Raw genomic sequence first — 26,353 nt, 5'->3', positions numbered from 1 at the left:
AGGAAAGGAAAGGAAAGGAAAGGAAAGGAAAGGAAAGGAAAGAGGAAAAAGGAAAGGAAAAAGGAAAGGAAAAAGGAAAGGAAAAAGGAAAGGAAAGGAAAGGAAAGGAGAAAGGAAAGGAGAGGAAAGGAAAGGAAAGGAAAGGAAAGGAAAGGAAAGAAAGGAAAGGATAAGATGGTTAGGATAGGGTAGGATAGGGTAAGATAAGGTAGGATAGGGTAGGATAGGGTAGGATAGGGTAGGATAGGGTAGGATAGGGTAGGATAAGGTAGGATAGGGTAGGATAAGGTAGGATAGGGTAGGATAAGTTAGGATAGGGGAGGATAAGGTAGGATAGGGTAGGATAAGGTAGGATAAGGTAGGATAAGGTAGGATAGGGTAGGATAGGGCAGGATAGGGTAGGATCAGATAGGATAGGGTAGGATAGGGCAGGATAGGGTAGGATAGGGTAGGATCGGATAGGATACTGGGCAGATTCCAAACAGGGTGTGGCATGTGTCTGTACTAACTAGGATAATAGAGAAGATTTCTGCTGCCTTTTAGATGGGGGCTCTTTAGAACAACTTGGAAACAATAGTGGCCACATTGAGTGCCTGATCCTAGAATTATTACTTGTAACTAATGGTATCTGTATTGGTTATCTATTGCTGTGTAACAAGCTACTCCAAAACTTAGCAGGTTAAAGCAACACATGCTGACTATCTCACAGTTTCTGTGAATCAAGTCTCTGAGCACAGCTTAACTCAGTTCTCCGTATCAGGATTTCTCACAAGGTGTCAGCCCAGCCTGAAGTCTTCTCTGAAGGCAGAACTGAGGAAGGATCTGCATCCAAGTTCATATAGTGACTGCAAAATTCACTGCGTTCCTTAAGGGCTGTTGGTCTGAGGGCTCTAGTCCTTGCTGGCTGTTGGTCGATGCTCACTTCTTTTCTTGCCATGTGAGCCTCTCCATAGGGCACCTGCTTCACCAAAGCCAAGAAGGGGAAGGAGTTGGCTAATAAGCAGGAAGTATCAGTTTTTTATAACTAATCATGAAAGTGATATCCCATTACCTGCATCATACTCTATTGGTTAGAAGCAAGGTTCAAGGCCAAGCACAGTGGCTCATGCCTGTAATCCCAGCATTTTGGGAGGCCAACGTGGGCGGATCACGGGGTCAGGAATTCAACACCAGCCTGGCCAGCATGGCGAAATCCTGTCTCTACTAAAAATACAAAAAATTAGCTGCGCATGGTGGCACACACCTGTAATCCCAGCTACTTAGGAGGCTGAGGCAGGAGAATTGCTTGAATCTGGGAGGTGGAGATTGCAGTGAGCTGAGATCATGCCACTGAACTCCAGCCTGGGTGACAGAATGAGACGCTGTCTCAAAAAAAACCAAGGTTCAAGAACTCAGGCTTGTTTAAAACAATAAATAAAAAGAAGGAAAAGGGTCTGGATATGATAGCTTATGCCTGTAAGCCCAGCACTTTGTGAGGTCAAGGCGAGAAGATTGCTTGACCTCAGGAGTTCAAGACCATCCTGAGGAACCTAGCAAGACCTCATTTCTACTAAAAACCAAAAACAATAGCTGAGTGTGATGGCACACACCTGTAGTCTCAACTACTTAGGAGGCTGAGGTGGGAGGATCACTTGAGCCTGGGAGATTGAGGCTGCAGTGAGCTTGATCATGCCAGTGTACTCCAGCCTGGGTGACAGAGCAAAACCTCATATCAATAACAACAACAACAAAAAAAAAAAAGGAAAAAAAGAAGCAAAGCACCTCATGTGTATGGCACCTCATGTGTAAATCCTTCACAGGGAATTAATTAAACAAAGGTGTGAATACCAGAAGCTGGGATCACTGGGGGCCATCTTAGAGGAGTAATTTATAATAAAAAACACACACGACTTCTGACTTCAAGGTTTTATTGCACGGCAGCAGAATATTTCTTTCTTGCCTAGGTTCTCTTTTTTTCTCTCTCAGAGCCTCTTCCCCCACAGAAGAAGATTCATACATTTGCTTACCTCACAGGCATTTGGTAGCCAAACATTCAAAGATAACAAGGGATGGATGTTAGGCGTTCGAGTTGGAAGTCCTGCCAGTTACCTCTCCTATCTTCTGGGGTTTATGATCAAGAGGACTGCATACTCCAGAAGCCAGATGGGAAATGAGACAGCACTTTATTAAAAGCAAAGAAATCCCAACACCAGGCTCTGATATAAAGGATGGTTCTTGGCTTCTACTCTTCCCTACTCCCTTCTCTTTCTAGGCAGGCTCACAGAAAAGCCTGGAGTCCACAAACCAGCTAGCTGCCTAGTGGGGAACGTTACAGGAGGAGAGGAGGAGGACTGGCCCTGCCACTAGGAGGCAGACCCCAGCCTGGAGCTCTGACCACATGAAGATGGTTTGGTAGGGAGTGACCACACACAGTCCTGTGCATTCAGCTCCGTAATACAGTAACCGCCCTCTAGGAATCCGGCAGGCTCCCACTCTGTCCATCAAGGCCCCGTTGCTGGATGAGGAGCGAGTAAGGGCTGGGGAGATCCCTCCTTCTATGGTAGACTCTTTGAGCCTTTGTATTGAAAGTCTTGTCTTTCAAGAACCCTGAGAAGAGAATGGAAATGTTTACACATTGTATCTACTATCGATAAGAAGCTGTGGGGTTTTAACAGTTGTTAGTTATCTAAACTCATCCCCATAATATTTGAAAGGTAAAAATCTCCCTTTTTTGTGACAGATGGGAAAAATAAGCTTCCAAAATATTAAATAATGCACCCAAATTATAAACGAGTGAAAAAGCTGCAATTTGAATCAGATCCAGGTTCTTTCCAGTAAATGGTACAGCCAATTGGCCTCAGCAGGAGGCCCTGCTCTCTGCAGTGTGGCTGCAGACTGGGGGATCCGCTGTACTTGGCATGGGAGCATCCTGAATGCTGGTCTCGAAAGCACCACTGAAAGGTCATTTCCAGACACACAGCTTGGCTTATTTCCAGGTCATCTCAAACTGATCCTATTTTCCATTTCTTGAAAGTACATCTGCCACCTACCCACCCACTTCCTAACAGTGACGTTGTTCATTCCGTGGTGACTACACGCTGTGATTTAAGGGCTCTGAAACTATTTTTGGCATCCAGTTTTTTGAGATGGTGAATTTTCTGTCATCTCTACTGTGATATCTGAAATGAGGTTTTTCTGAGGATTGGGGTGCTTGAGTGAGGACTTAGGTGGATTTGATTTGAATTAAGTACTTTTTTTTTTTTGAGATGAAGTCTCACTCAGTGTCCCAGCCTGGAGCGCACTGGTGCAATCACCACTCACTGCAACCTCCACTTCCTGGGTTCAAGCGATTCTCGTTCAAGCCTCCTGAGTAGCTGGGATTACAGACGCCCACCACCACACCAGGCTAATTTTTGTATTTTTAGCAGAGATGGGGTTTCACCATGTTGGCCAGGCTGGTCTCAAACTACTGACCTCAAGTGATCTGCCTCCTTGGCCTCCCAAATTTCTGGGATTGCAGGCGTGAGCCACTGTGCCTGTCTCAAGTCCATTTATATTTAGTCAGGAAGATGGCTTACTTTTTAAAATATAGAATTACACATTTATTTGATAAAATTATAATTATTAAAATACTGAAATAAAACAAGACTTCGTTTTTTGGGTTTTTTGTTGTTGTTGTTGTTGTTGTTTGAGACACAGTCTTGCTCTGTCTCCAGGCTGGAGTGCAGTGGTATGATCTCTGCTCACTGCAACGTCCACCTCCCGGGTTCAAGCGATTCTCCTGCCTCAGCCTCCTGAATAGCGGGGAGTACAGGTGCGCATCACCATGCCTAGCTAATGTTTGTATTTTTAATAAAGACCACGTTGGCCAGGATAGTCTCAATCTCCTGACCTCGTGACCAGAAAAATCTTTGAATGCTTATCACATTGATGACTTTTTTTAATTGCCTTCTTGCAATAACATTTTTTCACTTTTACTTTCAATGCCATGGTTCTAAGCAAATGGATTAATGACAAAATGCCATTTGAACTGGACATCCATGTGTTACAAAGTATACAATCATAACATCCTCAGATGAAGGAGAGATGGTGGTGTGCTGTCCCACAAACATTTGAAATTGCGTGTCTTTTCTAGGTACACAGCTATGAAACAATTGAAACGGATGTCATTTTCAAGGCAGTAGGGCAACTGCATTACTTTGGGGCATTTCCCCACCACTACATCTAGTGGTTTATCTCACGTTGCCAAAGCATGCATGATTTTCCCAGATAGATAAGAATTTTGTCGGACTGTGGGCATTTGATGTTGATCACTTGCTTTGTTGGTGTCTCTCATTAGCTTTCCCTTTAATCCAGAGGTAAGCAGGCATTTTCCTATAAAGGACTAGAGAGTAATACTTTAGACTTTGAGGCCAATGGTCTCTATCACAACTCTCCTAGTATAACACTAAAGCTGCTGGCCAGGCGTGGTGGCTCACACCTGTAATCCTAGCACTTTGGGAGGCCAAGGCAGGTGGATCAATTGAGGTCAAGAGTTCAAGACCAGCCTGACCAACATGGTGAAACCCTGTCTCTACTAAAAAAATGCAAAATTAGCCAGGTATGGTGATGCATACCTGTAATCCTGGCTACTTGGGGTGCTGAGGCAGGAGAATTGCTGGAACCCAGGAACTGCAGGTTGCAGTGAGCTGAGATGGTACCATTGCACTCCAGCCTAGGCAACAAGAGCAAAACTCCAACTCAAAAAAAAAGCTGCCATAGCCAGTATGTCAGGAATGAGTAAGGTTGTGGTCTAATAAAACTGTATTAAAAAAAAACAAAACAAGTAGTGGGCCAAATTTGGCCCACAGGCTGTAATTTGCCAATTCTTGCTAGACTATAAGCCTCCTAAGGACAGAAGCAAATGAGCCTCCTGTATGCCAGACTCTAGTAGGTGCTCGTGATGAACAAGAAAGCTCAGTCCTCACCCTTGGTATCTTCAGTACCCTAACAGAGGGCTGGTTTGGTTTTGTGTACATGGTAAAATCTTGGGCAGTGGTTTTTGGATGGCCTCAAATGACTCAGACTCTAGGAAGTTCCATCTTGTATGACTGCCAAACTTAGCTATTCATGTTTTCTCACATCATTGCCCTCAGTCTTTCATCCTTAGTTCAGCAACTTTGTGAATCTGTTACCATGTGGTGTATGTGACCTGTGCAAAGACAGTAAAGAAATTTGATGTATTTTCACTTTGAGCTGGGAAAGAAAGAGAGAAAGAAAGAAAGAGAGAAAGAGAGAAAGAGAAAGGAAGGAAGGAAGGAAGGAAGGAAGGAGGAAAGGAGGGAGGGAGGGAGGGAGGGATGGAGGGAAGGAAGGAAAGGAAAGGAAACGAAACGAAACGAAAGGAAACGAAAGGAAAGGAAAGGAAACGAAAGGAAAGGAAAGAAAGAACTTTGATGTAAGACAACTCTTGAGACCTTGAGGACTTTATTGAAAGTTGATTTGCTCTTTCCCCAGATCTTTCAGTGTCAGCTGTAGGTACTGAGTATTCACAGACAAATCTGTTCTTATAGAGCTTATGGTCTGGTGGGTGAGACAGATAAATAAAATGTTTACAAATTATTGTAAGTGCTAGGAAGGAAACAGAAATGTAAGTGTACACGGGGGCCAGTGGTAGCAGGAAGAGGAGGGCAGAATCCTCAATGCCATGAGTGGAGGAGGACACTGAAGTTGAGACCTAAAGAATGAGAAAGATCAATTATGCAAGGAACTGGGAGAAGAGCATTCCAGGCACTAGGAAGAGCATATGCAAAGGCCCTAGGGCAGGAAAGGCTTTGCTTCCTTGAGGGGCTGAAAGCAGGGCCGTGGGGTTCAGGAGTAGTGAGCAAGGAGGAGGGTGTGGGAGTGTGCAGAGCCCTTAGAGCCGGGGAGAGAGTTTGGACTTAATTTAAAGTGATGGGAATCCATAGTGGATTAGTGCTAATCCACTTGGGCTGCCATAATAAAATGCCATACACTGGTTGACTTAAACAACAGCCATTTATTTTCTCACAGTTCTGCAGACTGGAAGTCCAGGACGGAGGTGCCAGCAGGGATGGTTTCTGGAGAGGCCTCTCTTTGGCTTGTAATGGCTGCCATCCTGCTGTGTTCTCCCGTGGCCCTTCCTCTGTGTGCATGGAGAAGGAGAGATCATGTGTCTATTTCTCTTCTAAAGACACCAATCTGTGGCCAGGCACGACACTTTGGGAGGCTGAGGCGGGTGGATCACTTGAGGTCAGGAGTTCAAGACCAGCCTGGCCAACATGGTGAAACTCCATCTCTACTAAAAATATGAAAATTGGCTGGGCATGGTGGCGTGCATCTGTAATCCCAGCTACTCGGGAGGCTGAGGCAGGAGAATTGCTTGAACCCAGGAGGTGGAGGTTCCAGGAAGCGGAGATCACGCCACTGCACTCCAGCCTGGGTGACAGAGCGAAACTCAGTCTCAAAAAAAATAAAATAAAATAAAATAGAGACACCAGTCCTATTGGATTAGGCTCCACCCTGATGACCTCATTTAACCTTAACTACTTTCTTAAAGGAATTGTCTCCATGTAGTCACATTGAGGGGTGTTATGGCTTCAACATATTACTTTGGGGGCTGTAATTCAATCCATAACATCCAGGAAGGGTGTGAGCAGGAGAATAGCATGCCTCTGGTGGTCGTGTGGAAGCTAATTGGGGAAGTCTAGTTAGGGAGCTCTCGGAGCATTTCTAGGGAGAGATGATGGTGGCCATGGAGACACAGATGAGGGGACACATGGGAGGAGTGTTTGGGGCAAAAAACTATTGCCTTTGCTGTTTCATAGCTTTATTTTATTTTATTTTAAAATCTAACTTAAATTTTATTTTTTTGAAGGCAAAGTTTCACTCTTGTCGCCCAGGGACTACAGTGCTGGGATTACAGGCATGTGCCACCACACTTGGCTAATTTTTTTGTATTATTAGTAGAGATGGAGTTTCACCATGTTGGCCAGGCTGGTCTTGAACTCCTGATCTCAGGTGATCTACCCGCCTCGGCCTTCCAAAGTGCTGGGATTACAGACGTGAACCACTGTGCCCGGCCTGTTTCCTAGCTTTGATAGTTGACTTATCTGTTTTCCTAAACACTGGCAGTCAGTAAGTGGCTTTGTTCCCTGTGCCTGGTATAGTACTCTGCAGCTCACTGGTGTTTACTGGGTGCTGAGTAAATGCACACCTGTTTGCAGTGTCCTGGAGTGGCAGGGACATTATAAGGTTTTTAAATCCATACCATACACAGCACCTGACCTTAGGGACCATTAGACCTGGGAAAAACTTCTTTATGTCACTTAGGGCTTCACAGAAGTGATTTCTCCCTATTTGTGTCTTTGGCACACTAAAATGACAGAGCCAAATCACTCCTGTGTGTGTCTGTGTTTCACACATGTGCACACTACAGGGAAGCTGAGTTGAGCACATTTCTTCACGTTCAGCGTAGAGCTCCCTGCCCCTGCTTCTCACTGAGCTGGTGCAGATGTGCGTGGGTGCTGAGCTGGTTGTGCAAGGCCTTGCTTGCTTTGAGTCGTGGACATGTGGGTTGTCAAATCCATTCCTTAATGCTTGCTTCCTCTCTCAACCTCGAAGGGCTGGAGATGTCTTAATATCCAGATGCCTGTCAGTTTGGAAGCAATGATGAAAAAGATTACTTACATAATGTTTGCATAAAATGTGCTTAATGCCACAGAACCCTGAAAATGGCTAATAAAAAGCTGAGGTGGGAGGATCTCTGGGGGCCAGAAGTTTGAGACCAGCCTGAGCAACACAGGGAGAGCCTACCTCTTAAAAAAAAAAAAAAAAGTTATGGTGGCTCACGCTTCTAGTCCTAGTTACTTGGGAGGCTGACGAGGCGCGGGTAGGAGGATTGCTGGAGCCCACAGATTCAAGACTGTAGTAGTCCGGTCGCGGTGGCTCATGCCTATAATCCCAGCACCTTGGGAGGCCGCGGCAGGGGGATCATCACAAGTTCAAGAGATCAAGACCATCCTGGCCAACATGGGGAAAACCCATCTCTACTAAATATACAAAAATGATCTGAGCGTGGTGGTGGGCGCCTGTAATCCCAGTTACTCGGGAGGAAAATCGCTTGAACTTGGGAGACAGAGGTTGCAGTGAGCTGAGGGCGCGCCACTGCACTCCAGCCTGGGTGACTGAGTAAGACTCTGTCTCAAAAAAAAAAAAAGAGTGTAGTGAGCTAGGATCATGCCACTGCACTGCAGCCTGGGTAGCAGAGTGAAACCTTGTCTCAGAAAACAAACAATGGTTTGTATCATCCCAGATGAAAAAGAAAAGAAAACCAACCAAAAAACAAAAAAATTAAAACTCCCCAATGGTACAGCTTTAAGAAATTAAAAAAAGAAGAAGAAATGGGGAGAAACAAGGCCTGCTGTGGTGGCTCATGCTTGTAATCCCAGCTCTTTGGGAGGCTGAGGGAGGTAGAGTACTTGAGCCTAGGAATTTGAGACCCGCCTGGGCAACATGGCAAAACCCTGTCTCTTCTAAAAACACAAAAATTAGCTGGATGTGGTGGCTTGTACCTGTAGTTTCAACTTCTCAGGAGGCTGAGAATTGCTGAGACCAGGAGGCTGTAATGAGGCGGGGCGGGGTGGGGGAGGGAAGGAGAAGGCTAAAATGGTAAATTTTATGTTACATATATTTTACAACAATAAAAACTATTTTCATGTGGTAACTTCAGAGTCACCTTGTTATAGATATATAATGACTGTAGTAACCAAAACATAGTATTGGCAAAACAAAACAAAACAAAACAGACAGGTAAGCCAATGGAACAGAATAGAGAACCCAGAAATAAATCCCCACATGCAAAAGAATGAAACTGGACCCCTGTCTCACCATATACAAAAGTCAATTCAAGATGGATTAAAGACTTAAATGGGGCCAGGTGTGGTGACTCATGCCTATAATTCTAGCCAATGTTGGAGGATCAGTTGACCCAGGAATTCAAGACCAGTCTGGACAATGTAGTGAGACTCCATCTCTACAATCAATCGATCAATCAATAGGCCAGCCAGGCATGGTAGCATGTGCTTGTAGTCCCAGCTACTTGGGATGCCGAGGCAGGAAGATCCCTTGAGCCCAACAGTTTAATGTTGCGGTGATCTATAATCGTCCTACTGTACTCTAACCTGGGTGACAGAGTGAAACCCTGTCTCTCTATTGAAAAAAAAAAAAAAAACTTTTTACTAGAAGAAAACATAGGAAAACATTTCAGGACATTGGTCTTGGCAAAGATTTTATGGCTAAGACCTCAAAAGCAGAGGCAACAACAACGCAAAAGTAGACAAAGAGCACTATATTAAACTAAAAAGCTTCTACACAACCAGGGAAGCAATCAATAGAGTGAAGTATTTCCTGTTGAATAGGACAAAATATTTGCAAACTATTCATCCAACTAGGGACTAGTATCCAGAATGTACAAGGAACTCAACTCAAAAGCAAATAATACCTGCAGCCATAAAAAAGAATGAGTTTATGTCCTTTGCAGGGACATGGATGAAGCTGGAAGCCATCATTCTCAGCAAACTGGCACAGGAACAGAAAACCAAGCACTGCATGTTCTCACTCATAATCAGGAGTTGAACAACGAGAACACATGGACACAGGGAGGGGAACATCACACACTGGGGCCTGTCTGGAGGTGGGGGACAAAGGGAGGGAGAGCATTAGGACAAATACTGAATGCATGCGGGGCTTAACACCCAGATGATGGGTTGATGGGTGCAGCAAACCACCATGGCACATGTGTATCTATGTAACAAACCTGCATGTTCTGCACATGTATCCTAAAACTTAAAAACTTAGTAGGGATTAATAACCCGGGATGCAGGAAAAAAAGAAAAAAAAAACTGTAGGGAAATTTAGATTTAACATGGTGATACTGAGTTAGTAGAAAAGATGACTTTTAAAAAATTTAGATCCATTTAATAAATAATTTTAAAATAGTATAAACCATGAAAGTATATGTACTTCCAGAAAAGTGTAACCAATGAAACTGTAAGTACTGCCAGGAAAGCTTGTGTTTGCTACTGAAAAGCTACGGCCAGAGGTAAACACTATGGACTTGGGGAATGAATATTCTTTGAAGGCATAAGATAATGGCATGAGGTGCTGAGAACCAGTAGTGCTAGGAACTTTGCATCTGTGACTATACGGCTCTTTAGAACTGTGCCACAGTACAGCATCATGCAATAGAATCCAAGTTTTCTTTGCAATAATGAGTGCCAGCAATATTTAAAAATAATGATAATACCATTTAAAAGTAGGCAAAGGAAATGAATAGACATTTTTTAAAAGAAAACATGTAGATCACCAAGAAGCATATGAAAAATTAATGGCTAATGTTTATTGAGTACTTAATGCAGGCTAGATACTGAGTTGAGCATTTTGCATGCATCAGCTCACTTAAAATAATGTATGTCCCATTCTGGCCAACATGATGAAACCCCGTCTCTACTGAAAATACAAAAATTAGCCAGGTGTGGTGGTACATACCTGTAATCCCACCTACTCAGGAGGCTGAGTCAGGAGAATTGCTTGAACCCGGGAGGCAGAGTTTGCAGTGAGCTGAGATCGCACCACTGCACTCCAGCCTAGGCAACAGAGCAAGACTTCATCTCAAAAAAATTAATGTATGTGAATTGCTAAAATTTTGGAAAATGAACAAATGTGTGTATGAATAACATGGTGTATTCTATATATACGGCCTTATAACTTACCTAGTAACTTCATGCCATCATTAATGTGATGTCATCAAATACTTTCTGATCATCTACATTGTTGCACATTATCCTATAATATGAGATGCCACAATTTATTTACACAGTCAACAATTATATACTCAGCTTGCTTTGGCTCTCGCCGTTTTACATAATACTTGGAAAAAATCCTCATATAAATATTTGAAATTTTCCTAGGGGTCCATTTGTGAATATAAAAATTGTTTTAGAGGGCTAAGATTTGGTGCCAAACACGCAATTAGCTATATAGTTCTACTTGATGCAATTTTTGCTCAATTAAAATCTATCATAAACCATAATACAAAAATAGAGCATAGACCTCTCCTTATGAAGCAATTGTTTTTGCCTTAAGTTTTTAATAATTATTATGCAAGTTATTTAGCATTCCAGTGTTTTGATTTTTCTCCTCTGCGGAGTAGGAATAACAATAATACTGTTATTCATCATGGTGGTGTGGGAAGTTTCAATGAGCCCATGTCTATAAAGTGCTTAGTGTGAGGCTTGGCATGCAGTTAACACAAAATAAATATGAGCTGCTATTATTAAAATACTGACTACATGGCACTGTGATGCTCATGTAAATGCCAGCCTGTGTGTCCGTAACTGAGGTGTTTGTGTAAATATTTTCCTAAAATAAATATAACTAAGTTTGTTCTTCTCACTTGTATGGAGTCATCTTATTCGGTAGATGCTCAAACACAAATTTTGGATATAGACTGGGCAGTGGTAGTTCGGAGAATAGAAGGGCCAGGGAAGGCTGGGCGCAGTGGCTCACGCCTGTAACCCCAGCACTTTGGGAGGCCGAGGAGGGAGGATCACCTGAGGTCGGGAGTTGGAGACCAGCCTGACCAACGTGGAGAAACCCTGTCTCTACTAAAAATACAAAAATTAGCTGGACATGGTGGTGCATGCCTATAATCCCAGCTACTTGGGAGGCTGAGGCAGGAGAATCGCTTGACGTAGGGAGGCAGAGGTTGCAATGAGCCAAGATCGCACCATTGCACTCCAGCCTGGGCAATAAGAGCAAAACAGCATCTCAAAAAAAAGAAAGGCTAAGGAGTGTTCCTGGGAAGTCAGTAAACTTGGAAGATCTAAGGTTATATTAAAAATGTTGTGTCAGAACAAAGGCTCAGAATGTTAGTGTTAGCAGAAACCAGATATCTTAGAACAGTGGTTTCTCAACTTTGCCAGCAATCCACAGTAAGAAATTCAATTCTATTAACACCCACAATGCAAATAAATGTGTGAATGTGTCAAACTATTTTATCAAGCAATACTTATTCTTACTATATGTGCTGTAATCTGATATTTTGTAGTCTGTTTCATTTTAATGTTGATTGTTACCTACTAAATTTATTTCATTGGGGAGAGACCCCCTAATTTGAAATATTGCCTTAAAATATATATACTGTTGTTTAAAAGGTTTGCAGCTTCATATTTTTAAAAAATCTTACCCAAGCATTTCATCAATACTGAATGGTTTTGTTCTTGTTTGCATGTTAAGTTGAATTTGGGGGTATTATTCCGGAGTATTTACATGTTAGTAAAACAATGTTCTGTGAAAGGGGCATTGTAACAGGATGTAGGCAGGATTCAATGAAAAACTGGGCAAGAGTCATCATAATTCACTCTGGTTTCTCTTTCCTTTCAAGCAGGTAGTTCCAATTTGCCAGCAGAATGAGTACAGAAAGAGACTCAGAAACGACATTTGATGAGGATTCTCAGCCTAATGATGAAGTGGTTCCCTACAGTGATGATGAAACAGAAGATGAACTTGATGACCAGGGTTCTGCTGTTGAACCAGAACAAAATCGAGTCAACAAGGAAGCAGAGGAGAACCAGGAGCCAGTCAGAAAAGGTAACCACAGGAAATCCTGGTGACGAAGTCACTTAGAAATCTTCTTGTGGGTCATGGTCACACGTGCCAAAGATGATCAAATCAGTCCATTTTGTGTGGTCTAGGAGGGAATCTTCTCTGATCTCTTCCTAAGATGTGACTGAGAGAATGGTGGATGGGCTTGGACAAGTACCCATTGTCCTCAGTATGAAGGGCTGGGAGAGCATATCTGACAAGTTCTGCGGAGAAAATACATTAAGATCTTTGTTAGTGTGTATATTCTTTTCTTTGAGAGACAGGGTCTCAGTGTGTCTCCCTGATGGAGTGCAGTGGTGTGAACTTGGCTCACTGCAGCCTTGATCTCCTTGACTCAAACAATCCCTCTTACCTCAACCTTCCGAGTAGCTGGGACTATAGGCATATGCCAACATATCCAGCTTGTGGGTGTGTGTGTGTGTGTGTGTGTGGGTGTGTGTGTGTGTGTGTGTGTGCGAAGATATTTCGCTATGTTGCCCAGGCTGGTTTCAAACTCCTGGGCTCAAGGGATCTGCCCATCTCAGTCTCTCAAACTGCTGGCATTATAGGTGTGAGCTACAATGCCTAGACAGCATATATATTCTCAAAACGTTGTTATATGTGCAAGAATCTATATGTTACTGCACCCAGAAATCTTTATAGGATACATATCGATCAATCTTTGGATGTTAACTATTGGTATTGTTAAATTATCAGCATAAGCTATATAAATAAGTACCCTTAGTGTGTTTGTGTGTGTGTGTGTGTGTGTGTGAGTGTGAGTGTGTGTGTGTGGTCTGTTCAGGGTCAGGACAGGTCTGTTCAGGATCATCACAGGCAGGTTCTAGACCAAGGCCAGCAACATTTTTCTGCAAAGGGCCAGCAAGTAAACATTTTAGGCTTCGTGGACTACATGGTCTCTGCCAATATTGTGTGTAAATGGCCATGGACAATACATCACTGAGTGTAGTAAAACTTGCCTTGCTTTTACCATAACCCCTTTTCATTTGCGGCTTTTCTATTTCATCTCCTACTGGTGCTCCCACCCTGGCAAACAGATGTGGGCTGCTCTTGTAGCTCCTCTCCATGAGCAAGCTAAGACTCTGGACCCCAGATTTGATATCAGGCTGATATCATAGTGATCCCTCAAATTCCAGCTGAATAACCTTAGTGTCACATTCACAGAAGTCATTATCATAGCGTTCTGGTTTCAGCCCCCTAGACACGCCTCCCTGCAGCCTTAGAGTAGCCTCGAATTTTAGCTGGTTTTCCCGAGGTCTCTGTTACTGCCATTCTGCCCTTGCAGGCTTTCTAGCCTCTTTTTCCCCCATGCCAAACCCAGCCCTCTAGTTTCTCCTTCTTGGGTTCTGCTACCTAAATGAGGTATTTTTTTTCCAACAATTTTCACCTGTAGAAAAAGTGACATGCCATGAAATCCATGTCTGCAATGATTCTTCCTGTTCTGGTGACAGAATCTCCCCTGCGGGGAGAGTCCTAGTGTGAAGAGTGCATGTACCCATGGGAGCCCCATCTCACCTAAATTTGGGGAAGCCCTTGACTCGTGTATGTTGTTTGTCCTCTACCTTTCCATAGCAAACATTTAGATGCATTACCTCTTAGAGTGGGTTTCTGGTTGTAATTTCAAGCTGTTGAGGATTGAGCTTAAGTGCCTTCTGCACTGAAGCAGAAGGTACTAAAATCATGATACTTGACCAAACTTAAAACGGAATTCCTGCCAGGCACAGTGGCTAACGCCTATAATCCCAGCAGTCTGGGAGGCTGAGGCAGGTTGATCACCTGAGGTCAGGAGCTCAAGACCAGGCGGAAGTTGCAGTGAGCCGAGATGGTACCATCGCACTCCAGTCTGGACAAAAAGAACGAAACTCTGTCTCAAAAAAAAAAAAAAAAAAAGAAATCCCACCAATCTGAACAGGAAGCTGGCCTCTGTCATAACAGGTCCACACTGGATATGGGTGAACTGGCTAAAGCTGAAGCAGCCAGACAAGTTACAAGGGAGTTCTAGTTGATCGCCCAAACTGAATAAAACATGCTTCTTCCTCATTCCTTCCCCCTAGCTGCACTGCTTAGTCTCCTATCACAGTTTTGGAATCTCTACCAAATGTAGATATCTGGGATGGCAGGCGTATTGGCTCCAGGGGGTCGAAGGTCAACTTTGCTCTTGGTGCTTGGTAGCACGCCATCAGACGTGTGGTCCGGGACATAGCAAAGGGACCAGGATTGGGTGCCTGCAGAAATGTCAGAGAAGCATGTAGTGGATAGAAACTCTCACCTCTGCTTTTTTCCAACTCTGCCTGCCCATTCTGGTGGTGAGGGTCCTTTCCTGATCATTTAGTTTGCAGGGCATATGTTTTGCAGATTTCTACCCTTGGCACATAGGCATTAAAGGAGCTCAGTCTTGGCCAGGCACAGTGGCTCACCCCTGTAAATCTCAGCTTTGGGAAGCTGAGGCAGGTGGGTCACCTGAGGTCAGGAGTTTGAGACCAGCCTGGCCAACATAGTGAAACCCCATCTCTACTAAAAATACAAAAATTAGCCAGGCATGGTGGCACACATCTATAATCCCAGCTACTGGAGAGGGTGAGGCAGGAAAATCGCTTGAACCTGAAAAGTGGAGGTTGCAGTGAACTGAGATTCCACCACTGCGCTCCATCCTGGGTAACAGAGCGAAACTCTGTCTCAAAAAAAAAAAAAAGTTTGGTCTTGAATCTTCATAGTCTTTTCAAAGAGTGGTTTATATTCCTGGGTGATATGGGTGGTTCTTGCTTCTCAAAACCTATGTCAAACGATTGCCTGTGACTTTTTACAAAAATTCTTATTCTAATACCTCTCTGTGCCCTTCCCAAGCATACAGATGATACTCAGTAAATGCTAGACCTCTTTCCTCCCATTTCACGTCTGCCCTGCATCCCTCACAGCCAATCAGCTTCCCCTCTTTCCTCCCTTCCTCTCTTCATCCCTCTTTCCCCCTCTTTCCTTTCCCACCATATTGTCATTAGGGGAATTTCCCGATTAAGGTCCGTGTCACCCTAGCTTCTCTTTCTTTTTTCTTTTTTTTTTTTTTTTTAATCTGTCTTTCTTGACATTTCACATCTTGAATAATTTGCTTCAGAGGATCAGTTCTTTAGGACATCAGAGCCTGAGTCACCCTTCGAGGTAGCAGCAGGCTGGTAATGCCAGGGACCAGTACCCGTTCCAGGAAAGCACCGCCTAAGAGGCTGAACGTTTCTTTGATGATATCATTGTAACACAGAAAGTTGCTGTCTTTTTTTTTTTTTTTAAAAGAAAGGAAATGCCCTAGCCCAACTGAGTTTTCCTGTTAAACAAGTGCTTTGAGAGACCCATTCAGAGTACTTTTCAGTCAGAGGACCCTTATTGTGTTTTGTGAGAAGGAAGGACAGGAACAAACATGCTGTTACAATGTGCCATGGAAAAAGATAAGCCCATAAGGTTCAAATCAAGTAACTTTACCCTTTGTGTTAAAGATTGAGCAAAGATTCCAGGTGCGGTGGCTCACGGCTGTAATCCCAGCACTTTGGAAGGCCAAGGTGGGCAGATCATGAGCTCAGGAGTTCCAGGCCAGCCTGACCAAAATGGTGAAACCCCATCTCTACTAAAAATACAAAAATTAGCCAGGCGTGGTGGTCCTGGCCTATAATCCCAGACACTCAGGCTGCTGAGGCAGTAGAATTACTTGAACCCGGGAGACACAGGCTGCAGTGAGCCGAGATCACGCTACTGCACTCCACCCTGGGCAACAAGCAAGACTCTTGTCTCAAAAAAAAAAAAAAAGAAATTGAGCAAAGATTCTCAGAAATGAGTGGGAATGTTTTCAGTGCTGTGGGATGAGCACCTTTTCAGTATGTGTTCTAGGAAACACTAGTTTTGCCACATGCTTCAGGACACTTACATTCTGTGGTCCCTTGAGACTGGAAAGTCAGAATTGTTCATCCCCCTCTGGAGCTTCAGGCTGTGTCCCCTAGTATAAAAGGATCCAAGAAGTTTGGGGCTTTAAAGAAACCAGCTGAACTTCATTGGCTTACCATCCCATGATCCTGGTGCCCCAGACCAACCCCACAGGTAATTCTGTGTCAGTCTGGAACCAGCTCAGAGATGAAGTCCTTGGGAACAAATACATACTCTAGAGAGGGTTTCTGGATGGGTGCAGATTGGCTCGCTCTCCTGAGCCTGGGAGTGGAGTAAGAACGCTGCCTCGTCCTCCTTGCAATGTTCCTTTTCCATTAACTGTCCCCCCCTCCAGCTCTGCCAGCTGACAGATGCCCTCCCAGGTTCTGATTCCTACAGCAGCTCCTACCTGAATCCTGCTTTCCGTCTCGGGCTGCCGCCCTGCCCCTCGTTCTCATGACCAACCTGGAAACCCATTTTCTTTCTTGCTTGCTTTTCTTTCTTTTTTTGTCAATCTCCCTCTGTCATCCGGGCTACAGTACCTCACTGCAACCTCTGTCTCCCAGGCATAAGCAATTCTCATACCTCAGCCTCCTGAGTAACTGGAATTACAGGTACATACCACCATGCCTGGCTAATTTTTAGTAGAGATGGGTTTTCACCATGACACCACAGCACAGCCACCCAGCATACCTGGGCTTCCTGGGGCTATACACTTGCTCAGTTTGCGTATATCCTGTGCCTGTGAGGTTAACAAAGACGGGTGACTACTATATATTAAAACGGAATAACCTGATTCTTTCTTTTTTTTTTGAGACGTAGTCTCACTCTGTTGCCAGGCTGCAGTGCAGTGGCATAATCTTGCTCACTGCAGCCTCCAACTCCTTGGTTCAAGTGACTCTCCTGCCTCAGCCTCCCAAGTAGCTGGGATTACAGGCACGTGCCACCATGCCTAGCTAATTTTTTTTTTTTTGTATTTTTAGTAGAGATGGGGTTTCACCATGTTGGCCAGGATGGTCTCAATCTCCTGACCTCATGATCTGCCCACCTCAGCCTCTCAAAGTGTCTTTTTTTTCTTGAGATGGAGTCTTGCCCTTGTCACCCAGGCTGGAGTACAGTGGCACAATCTCAACTCACTGCAGCCTCCGCCTCCCGGCTTCAAGTGATTCTCCTACCTCAGCCTCCCGGGTAGCTGCGACTATACACATGTGCCACCACACCTGGCTATTTTTTGTATTTTTCGGGATTTCACCATGTTGGCCAGGCTGGTCTTGAACTCCTGACCTCGTGATCTGCCTGCCTCAGCCTCCCAGTGCTGAGATTACTCCCAACCTGAATAATCTGATTCTACAACTTTGGAAATGGAGATGATTCAGACAGAGGCTTCAGTGTCATTAATCTTTGTTTTTGTTTTGTGTTTTTTAAAGCCAGCCTGTAGTCCCAGCTTCTTGGGAGGCAGAGATGAGAGGATGGCTGGAGCTCAGGAATTTGGGGCCAGTCTGGGCAACATAGCAACCTGCCATCTAGAAATAAGTAAATACAAAACCAAATATGACCATGAACCAATAGGAGCCAAATAAGATCATGTGTGGATGTTTAGCCTCTCACAGAGCAGGTTCTGGGTGCCTTGAAGCTGTGCTTGTGGACCAGGTACAGTGGCTCACGCCTGTAATCCCAGCACTTTGGGAGGCCGAGACTGGCAGATCACTTGAGGTCAGGAGTTTGAGATCATCCTGGCCAACAAGGTGAAAACCTGCCTCTACCAAATATACAAAAATTAGCTGGGCATGGTGGCATGCAACAGTAGTTCCAGCTACTCTGGAGGCTGAGGCAGAAGAATCACTTGAACCGGGGAGGCGGAGGTTGTAGTGAGCTGAGATTGTGCCATTGCACTCCAGTCTAGGCAAAAAGAGTAGAACTCCATCTCAAAAATAATAATTTTAAGAAAGATATGCTTATAAACAGCTGGTAGGCTAGGCAGTCACCTCCATCTGGCCGTTAGAGGAAGTGCCAATGACTTTTTCCTTGGCTGCTTTGGTTTTTTCTCTGTACTTGAAAACATAAAGCTGCATTTCTCTAAAAAGTCTTTTCTAATCCAGAATTTTGTGCAGCATTCTGTTCCAGGGCAAAATGCAATTTTGCCTCAATTAAGGCTTGCAGCCCTGCAGTATGGACATGGGGGATATTTCCTAGCAGTGCGATTGTTCGGTCAGTGCATGTGTGTGTTAAATTTTGAGATCTGGCCAAATTGCTCCCTATAAATCCTATCTCGGAGTGTCTGTTTCTCTGCTCTCTTTTCAACCCAAAATGTCATCCCATTCTTTACTATGTGCCAATATTTTGCTATTGTAGAATAAAAACTATCTCAGTGAAGAATTGAATTTCTCTTTTGGGAAACCGAGTATCTTCTCATATGTTTAAGATCCATTTGAGGCCGGGCTCGGTGGCTTATGCCTATTATCCCAACCCTTTGGCAGGCTGAGGTGGGTGGATCACTTGAGGTCAGAGTTCGACATCAGCCTGGCCAACATGGTGAAACCCTGTCTCTACTAAAAATACAAAAATTAGCCAAGCATGGTGGTGGGCAACTGTAATCCCAGCTACTCGAGAGACTGAGGCAGGAGAAACTCTTGAACCCAGAAGACAGAAGTTGCAGTGAGCCGAGATTACATCATTGCACCACTCCAGCCTGGGAAACAGCAGCGAAACTCCATCTCAAAAAAAAAAAAAGCCATTTGAATTTCCCTTTGTATGAACTGTCTATTCATGTCCTTTACTTGTTTTCTCTTTGATTGTTTTTTTTTTCTTTTTGATGTTAGACTTTTTATCTTTTTATTTTCCTTGTTTGCTGCCGTGTGTACCAACCAGTGCAGCTTCTTAGTTGTAAGCCAGCATTTGGAGCCAGCACAGAGAGGGCGAGGGGAGGGCTGTACTCATCTCCTCTTCCAGATGGCAGTGATCAAAGGACGTGGTGATCGTGGGAACACGCTGGAGAGCACGTAGCCATATTTAAATATATTGACAACACAACCATTTAGTAGACTCAGGGTGACTTTGAGCCACATGTCACCGGCAGCTGTTAAAATCATGTCTGTACACGTACATGGATGACTTTGATGGCACACCCTTGTTAGCTTTGTAACTTTTATCTAAAGGGCCATATGGTGAAGATACATTTTTTGCTGGTACCTTTCTTATTTCTTCTCTTTTCTTTGTCAGTATTTCCGTTCTAGAAAATGAGGTGAGCCAGGCACAGTATGGTACATGCCTGTAATTGCAGCTACTCTGGAGACTGAGGCAGGAGGATCACTTGAGCCCAGGAATTTGAGGCCAGCCTAGGCACTGGGCAACATAGTGAGATACCATCTCTTAAAAAAAAAAAAAAGAAAAGAAAAAGAAAATGGGGCAAGATGCCTACTTTTTCTGTAAATTAGCTTTGAAATCCAGTGTCCAGTAAAGTTCTCTGTTCCAAGCAGACACCTAAAATAAAACGTTTGCTCAAAAAGGTCAATTCCTCCATGTGCTGCTTTGCCTCCCTTCCTAAAGGCATGTGCATCAGTGTAGCACTTCTCCACCCATGTTAATAGGTGTTCTGTAATTTTTTAAAAAGTACCTATAATTATATTAATTTTGGAAAAGTTATTTTACATATTAAAGCATTTTGAAACATATTTAACTTCTAAAATAAAATCAGTTTCTTTACTACAGGACTTCTCACAGCCTTTAATGTACCAGAAAATCCATTGATCTTCCAAGAGAAGGTTGCAGGATGCTGTCTTCTGCAAGTGTGTTTGTCCACAGAACTCTGTTTTCATATTTTCATGGTATCTCATTGAAACACAGCTCAAGGTTGGGTGCGGTGTCTCACACCTGTAATCCCAGCCCTTTGGGAAGCCAGGGCAGGTGGATCATGAGGTCAGGAGTTCAAGACCAGACTGGCCAAAATGGTGAAACACCATCTCTACTAAAAATAAAAAAATTAGCAGCATGTGGTAGCACATGGCTGTATCCCAGCTAGTCGGGAGGCTGAGGCAGGAGAATCGCTTGGAACTTGGGAAGCGGAGGTTGCGGTGAGCTGTGATTGCGCCATTGCACTCCAACCTGGGTGATAGAGCAAGACTCTGTCTCAAAAAAAAAAAAAAAAAAAGAAGAAGAAATGCAGCTCAAGCAATTAGCTCGAAACTCATAGATGAATCAAGAGTACACATCAATTTGTTTGTCCCCTGATTTGTCTGAATTAGGCCAAACAAGGATCTTTAACTGGAAATAGGGTTATTGATAACTTGACTGCAGTCAGATTTCTAAAATTGAGTAAAAATGCATTTGTGGTTCAACTGCAGATAAAGACATACTGGTTACTTTCTCCAGGCTCCCCACCGCATTGGCATAAGTGTAAAATTAAGAGATTCTTAAAATACATCGTTTTAAATACATCATTTCTGGTAACCCCTCACTACTCCTGCTTGAGGTCAGATACCACCCTCTCTGTCTGAGTTATCCAAATCAAAATGGGCAGGGGATGAGGGTGTAGTGCTGGGACCAGACAGAGCCACCACCAGCTGAGGCCTAATTATGAAGCAAATTTACAGAGCCACTGGGAGATGGATCAGAGGTGGGAAGGTTCTTTATATCCAGCCCCTTAACAGGGCAGTTTATTCTTTCCTCTTGTGTATTTCTAATATTGACTTTTTAAAAAGCCCTTATTGGCCTTTTCTGTCTTCTTGAGGAATCTTGTCTGGTTTTTTTTTTTTCCCCTCAGCCTTCCTGAAATTTGGAACAGGGGTTCTCAACAGTGTTTTAGAACACTGGTGGTGGCTGGAATGTGTCACAAGTCATCTGTGAGCTAAAGTAAACCATTAAAAGCACATGCATTTGCAAATTACCACCAAATAGAATGGATTCAAGAGTACCTTATAAAAGGTCTTATTTACCTACTTTGAGATCTCCTTTTTGAGTGGAATGAGCAGTTCTGATTGCATACATGGCTACAGTGCTTATGAGTACTTTATAGTTCCATTTTTATTTTCCCTTTTGATAAGATTGCACTTGAGCTACAAAGATACCAGGAACATTTTCATTTGTAATAAGACAACTGCTATGATTACCCGATGAAAAGCAACCAAAATGTTGTGAGAAAAATGTTCAATAGTGGTATTGTGGCTTTAAAAATGTAGTCAGGTTACTTGCATTCCTCAATAATCTACACTTGTTACTCTCTCTTTTTTTTTTTTTTTGAGACAGAGCCTTGCTCTGTAGCCCAGGCTGGAGTGCAGTGGTGCAATCTCGGCTCACTGCAATGTTTGCCTCCCGAGTTCAAGCCATTCTCCTGCCTCAGCCTAATGAGTAGCCAGGTTTACAGGTGTGCACCACCACACCCTGCAAATTTTTTTTAATTTTTGACAGAGATGGAGCTTCACCATGTTGGCCAGGCTGGTTTTGAACTCCAGAGCTTAAGTGATCCACCCATCTCAGCCTCCCGAAGTGCTAGGATTACAGGCGTGAGCCACCGTGCCCAGGCTATACTTGTTACTCACAATATTGTCTATATTTCCTTTGGAGTAGGAGTCTAGAAAATACGTCATTTTGCTGGGCACAGTGGCTCATGCCTATAATCCCAGCACTTTGGGAGGCCAAGGCGGCAGATCACAAGGTCAGGAGTTTGAGACTAGCCTGGCTAATATGGTGAAACCCTATCTCTACTAAAAATACAAAATTAGCCAGGCATGGTAGTGCATGCCTGTAATCCCAGCTACTTGGGAGGCTGAGGCAGGGGAATTGCTTGAACACAGGAGGCGGAGGTTGCAGTGAGTTGAGATCATGCCATTGCACTCCAACCTGGGCAACAAGAGCGAAATTCAGTCTCAAAAAACAAACAAAGAAAACTCACGTCATTTTAAAAATGAAATATAATATTTCAAAAGTGTATATTTTTATTGTAGTCAAGACTGACTTTTTGTAATTTTTCACTTTCAAGTGTCTTTTAATGTATTCCCATCTCCAAAAATAGTTGTGCCACACTCGTTGTTAATTTCTCCTCTCTGCCAGTTGGTGGGGAGTCATCAAAGCCTAGTTCACTCCATTAGGTGTGCCACTCAAGGGAACTTCATCCAGCATGCATGTTCATGGAGAACTTACCTCGAGAGGTGCTTCCTCATTTTCTTCCTGATCTATAGCATCCTTGCTGTAGCTTCATAGCAGCAGCGTGGGAATGCCTTCCTCTAGGCATCAAGGAGTCGGCAGGATTGATTCCTTCTGAGAGCTACAAGGGAAAGATCTGTTCTAGGCCTCTCTCCTTGGCTTGCAGATGGCCATTTTCTGCCTGTGACTTCACACTGTCATCTGTCTTTCTCTGTGTCGAAATCTCCCTTTTTGTAAAAATACCAGCCATGTTGAATTAGAGTCCTCTCTAATGACTTCATTTTAATTTGATTACATCTGCAATGAGCAGTTTCCAAATAAGGTCACATTCTGAGGGATGGTGGTTTAGAACTTCAACATATGAAACTGGGGAAGACACGATTCAACTCATAACAACATGCTAATTTGCTGCTTATGAACTTTTCTCCCTTTTTTTTTTTTTTTAAAGAATGTACATGGCAAGTCAAAGCAAATGATCGAAAGTACCACGAACAACCTCATTTTATGAACACAAAGTTCTTTTGTATTAAGCAGAGTAAATATGCGGTGAGTTGATTTTAACTTTCTGAATTGTGTTTATTGAAATGCAGTTTTTCCTAGTAGCTGGCAGGTTTACTACCTTCATGCTATACCTGCCTTCCATGTAACCACCTGCCTGGGGCTATTGATAATCATATTTCTATAGAGTGTTGTTTTTTATTGATGTTCACCTTTGGGATGGGTAGGGGGTGACCTGAAACAAAACAGAATTATGTAGATTGAAATTTTCTCTCTCTTTTTTAAATGTTAAGCTCTCTTAAGAATGTTTTATGAAAGAATATACAACGATGGCACAGAAGCCTCATGTTTGAAAGCAATGAGTTTGAAAGGAATCTGTAAATAACTTATCTTCCCCTTCTCTGCCTGGGATGGATTTAGAGATTTTAAAGATATTTTTGACTCAAAAATGCTTGTTACCTTTGGAATATGATAAAGAATACTTAAAGATTAAACACAAAATACAAAAATTGGCCTGGCATGGTGGCATGTGCCCATAGTCTCAGCTACTTGGGAAGCTGAAGCAGGAGAATCACTTGAGCCCGGGAGGCAGAGGTTGCGGTAAGCTGAGATTGTGCCACTGCATTCCAGCCTGGGTGACAGGAGTGAGACCTTGTCTCAAAATAATGATAATAATAATAAAATAGTAATAAATATAAAGTGTGGGCTTAAACGTTGTAAGATGTATGTTTTAATTCCGAGGGCTTCCATAACAGAGTAATACAACTGGATGCTTTAAAACAACAGAAGTTTACTGTCTCCCAATACAGGGACCAGAAATCTGAAATCCTGGTGTTGGCAGGGCTGGCCCGTTCTGGAGGCTGTGCAGAAGAATCTGTTCCCTGCCTCTCCCTGGCTTCTGGTGGCCACTGGCAATCCTCGGGGTTCCTTGGCTTATAGATGAAGTCACTCCAGTCTCTGCTTCATCTCCAAAGGGCACTCTTCCTGTCTGTGTCGGTGTCCGGCTTTCTTCTTACAGGGACACTAGTTCGTATGAGCACCTCATTAAATTAGAGCCTGTCCTAATCATGTATGACTTCATCTTGATTGTATCTATTTCCAAATAAGATCCCATTCATAGGTATTAGGGTTAGGACCTGAACATATCTTCTGGGGGGACACGATTCAACCCCCTACAGTACCTTTTGCTCTTTCTTACACAGTAGGCTCTGTCCTCACCTAAATAAACATGTCACTTTTCCTGGCTTTGGCCATGTTGTTGTCTACCTTTCCCCTGTTTTCTAACACTCTCTAATGGGTCAAAGAATCTGACAGCAGGATTTATTTGGTCACAGTCCGACGTCCGTTTCTTGTTACTGTCTCCGTCATCAGACTCCAAGTAGTCATTTTGAGGCTTGCCTAGAATTAAAAGCTTAAAAGAAATTTCAGTATCTTTCTTTATTTTTTTTTTCTTGAGATGGAGTCTTGCTTTGTCACCTAGGCTGGAGTGCAATGGCATGATCTTGGCTCACTGCAACCTCCACCTCCTAGGTTCAAGTGATTCTCCTGCCTCAGCCTCCTGAGTAGCTGGGATTACAGGCATGTACATGCCACCATGCCCAGCTAATTTTTTGTATTTTTAGTAGAGACGAGGTTTCACCATGTTGGCCAGGCTGGTCTCAAACTCCTGGGCTCAAGTGATCCACACACCTCGGTCTCCCAAAGTGCTGGGGTTATTGGCATGAGTCACCACGCCTGGCCAAAATCCTCAGTATCTTTCTGACAGATTATGTTCCTTTGTCACTGTAGGCTGTGGGACTTAGTGATTTTTGCAGATGTATGTGTATATATTGTGATAAATATGGCATCATTTGGAATGACTCTTATTTTTTTCCAACAGAATAATGCAATTAAAACATATAAGTACAACGCTTTTACCTTTCTACCAATGAATCTGTTTGAGCAATTTAAGAGAGCAGCCAATTTTTATTTCCTGGTTCTTCTTATCTTACAGGTAATGCCCTTTGCTATCTTAAATCTGTTTTAAATTATAATGACTCAATAACATCTAAGCTGCAGACATATATAATGTGAATAATCTTGAAAATGTTTTATATTAGCATCAGGGTTCTGTACATAAAGGAACAGTGCCTCATACACAGAACCAGCTCAATCAGTGTTACATGAACAGGCAAAGAGAACAAATGGAAACATTATTCTCATTATGTAATTTTTTTAAATTTCATGTTATATTGATATGGGTATTAAAACTGGTTTCCTTGAAGCAAATACAACTAAAATCCGGCCGGGCACGATGGCTCACACCTGTAATCTCAGCACTTTGAGAGGCCAAGGCAGGTGGATCACCTCAGGCAAGGAGTTTGAAACCAGCCTGGCCAACATGGCAAAACCCTATCTCTACAAAAATAGAAAAATTAGCCAGGCATGATAGTGGGTGCCTATAATCCCAGCTACTCAGGAGGCTGAGACAGGAGAATCACTTCACCCTGAGATGTGGAGGTTGCAGCAAGCCAAGATCAAGCCATTGCACTCCAGCCTGGGTGACAAAGTGAGACTCCATCTTAAAAAAAAAAAAAAATGGCCAGGCGTGGTGGCTCATGCCTGTAATCCCAGCACTTTGGGAGGCTGAGGGGGGCACATCACCTGAGGTCAGGAGTTCGAAACCAGCCTGGCTAACATGGTGAAACCCCATTTCTACTAATAATACAAAAAATTAGCTGAGTATGGTGGTGCATGCCTGCAGCTACTCAAAAGGCTGAGGCAGGAGAATTGCTTGATCCTGGGAGGTGGAGATTGCAGTGAGCCGAGATCATGCCATTGCACTCCTGCTTGGGCAACAAGAGCAAAATTCCATCTAAAAAAAAAAAACTTAACTAAAATCTTTACATTGTAAAATTATTTGCACCTTAAAATTAAACCTATTTTTTTTGTTCTTGTCTCTTATTATTGTACTTAGATGCTGAATTTCCCCCAAAAAAGATCATTGATTTTTATTAATATTTGGTCATCAATTTAAATAAGTTATTTTGTGGACTGTTTTTACATTTAAAAAGGCTTACTTTAAAAAGTTTTTTTCCTAATTGTGGCAAAGGGTCCACTTATCTGGAGGGCATAATGTTTATCTGTGCAAGAACCGTTGCTGTAATCAAGGGAACGCAACACACACTCG

The 26,353-nt window shown here is 43.3% G+C and overlaps 1 protein-coding gene across 3 annotated transcripts in view; it reads left to right on the top strand.

Moving 5' to 3' along the window:
* The window catches only part of ATP8B1 (ATPase phospholipid transporting 8B1), a 141,827-nt gene that overhangs the window by 61,585 nt on the left and 53,889 nt on the right, over positions 1–26,353 (top strand). For 2 of the 3 annotated variants that reach the window (XM_032293579.1, XM_032293581.1), the window contains exons 2-4: positions 12,425–12,630; positions 23,135–23,232; positions 25,064–25,177. In XM_032293579.1, coding sequence (XP_032149470.1) covers positions 12,450–12,630; positions 23,135–23,232; positions 25,064–25,177 — 393 coding nt within the window. In that variant the 5' untranslated portion in view covers positions 12,425–12,449. The remainder of the gene's footprint in view (positions 1–12,424; positions 12,631–23,134; positions 23,233–25,063; positions 25,178–26,353) is intronic. The other variant, XM_032293580.1, reaches the window with a different exon arrangement.

The sequence above is a fragment of the Sapajus apella genome, unplaced genomic scaffold (genome assembly GCF_009761245.1).
Source record: "Sapajus apella isolate SASKATOON/1434 unplaced genomic scaffold, GSC_monkey_1.0 scaffold30, whole genome shotgun sequence".
Classification (NCBI taxonomy): Eukaryota; Metazoa; Chordata; class Mammalia; order Primates; family Cebidae; genus Sapajus; species Sapajus apella.
This window is presented reverse-complemented; position numbering and strand designations above follow the sequence as displayed.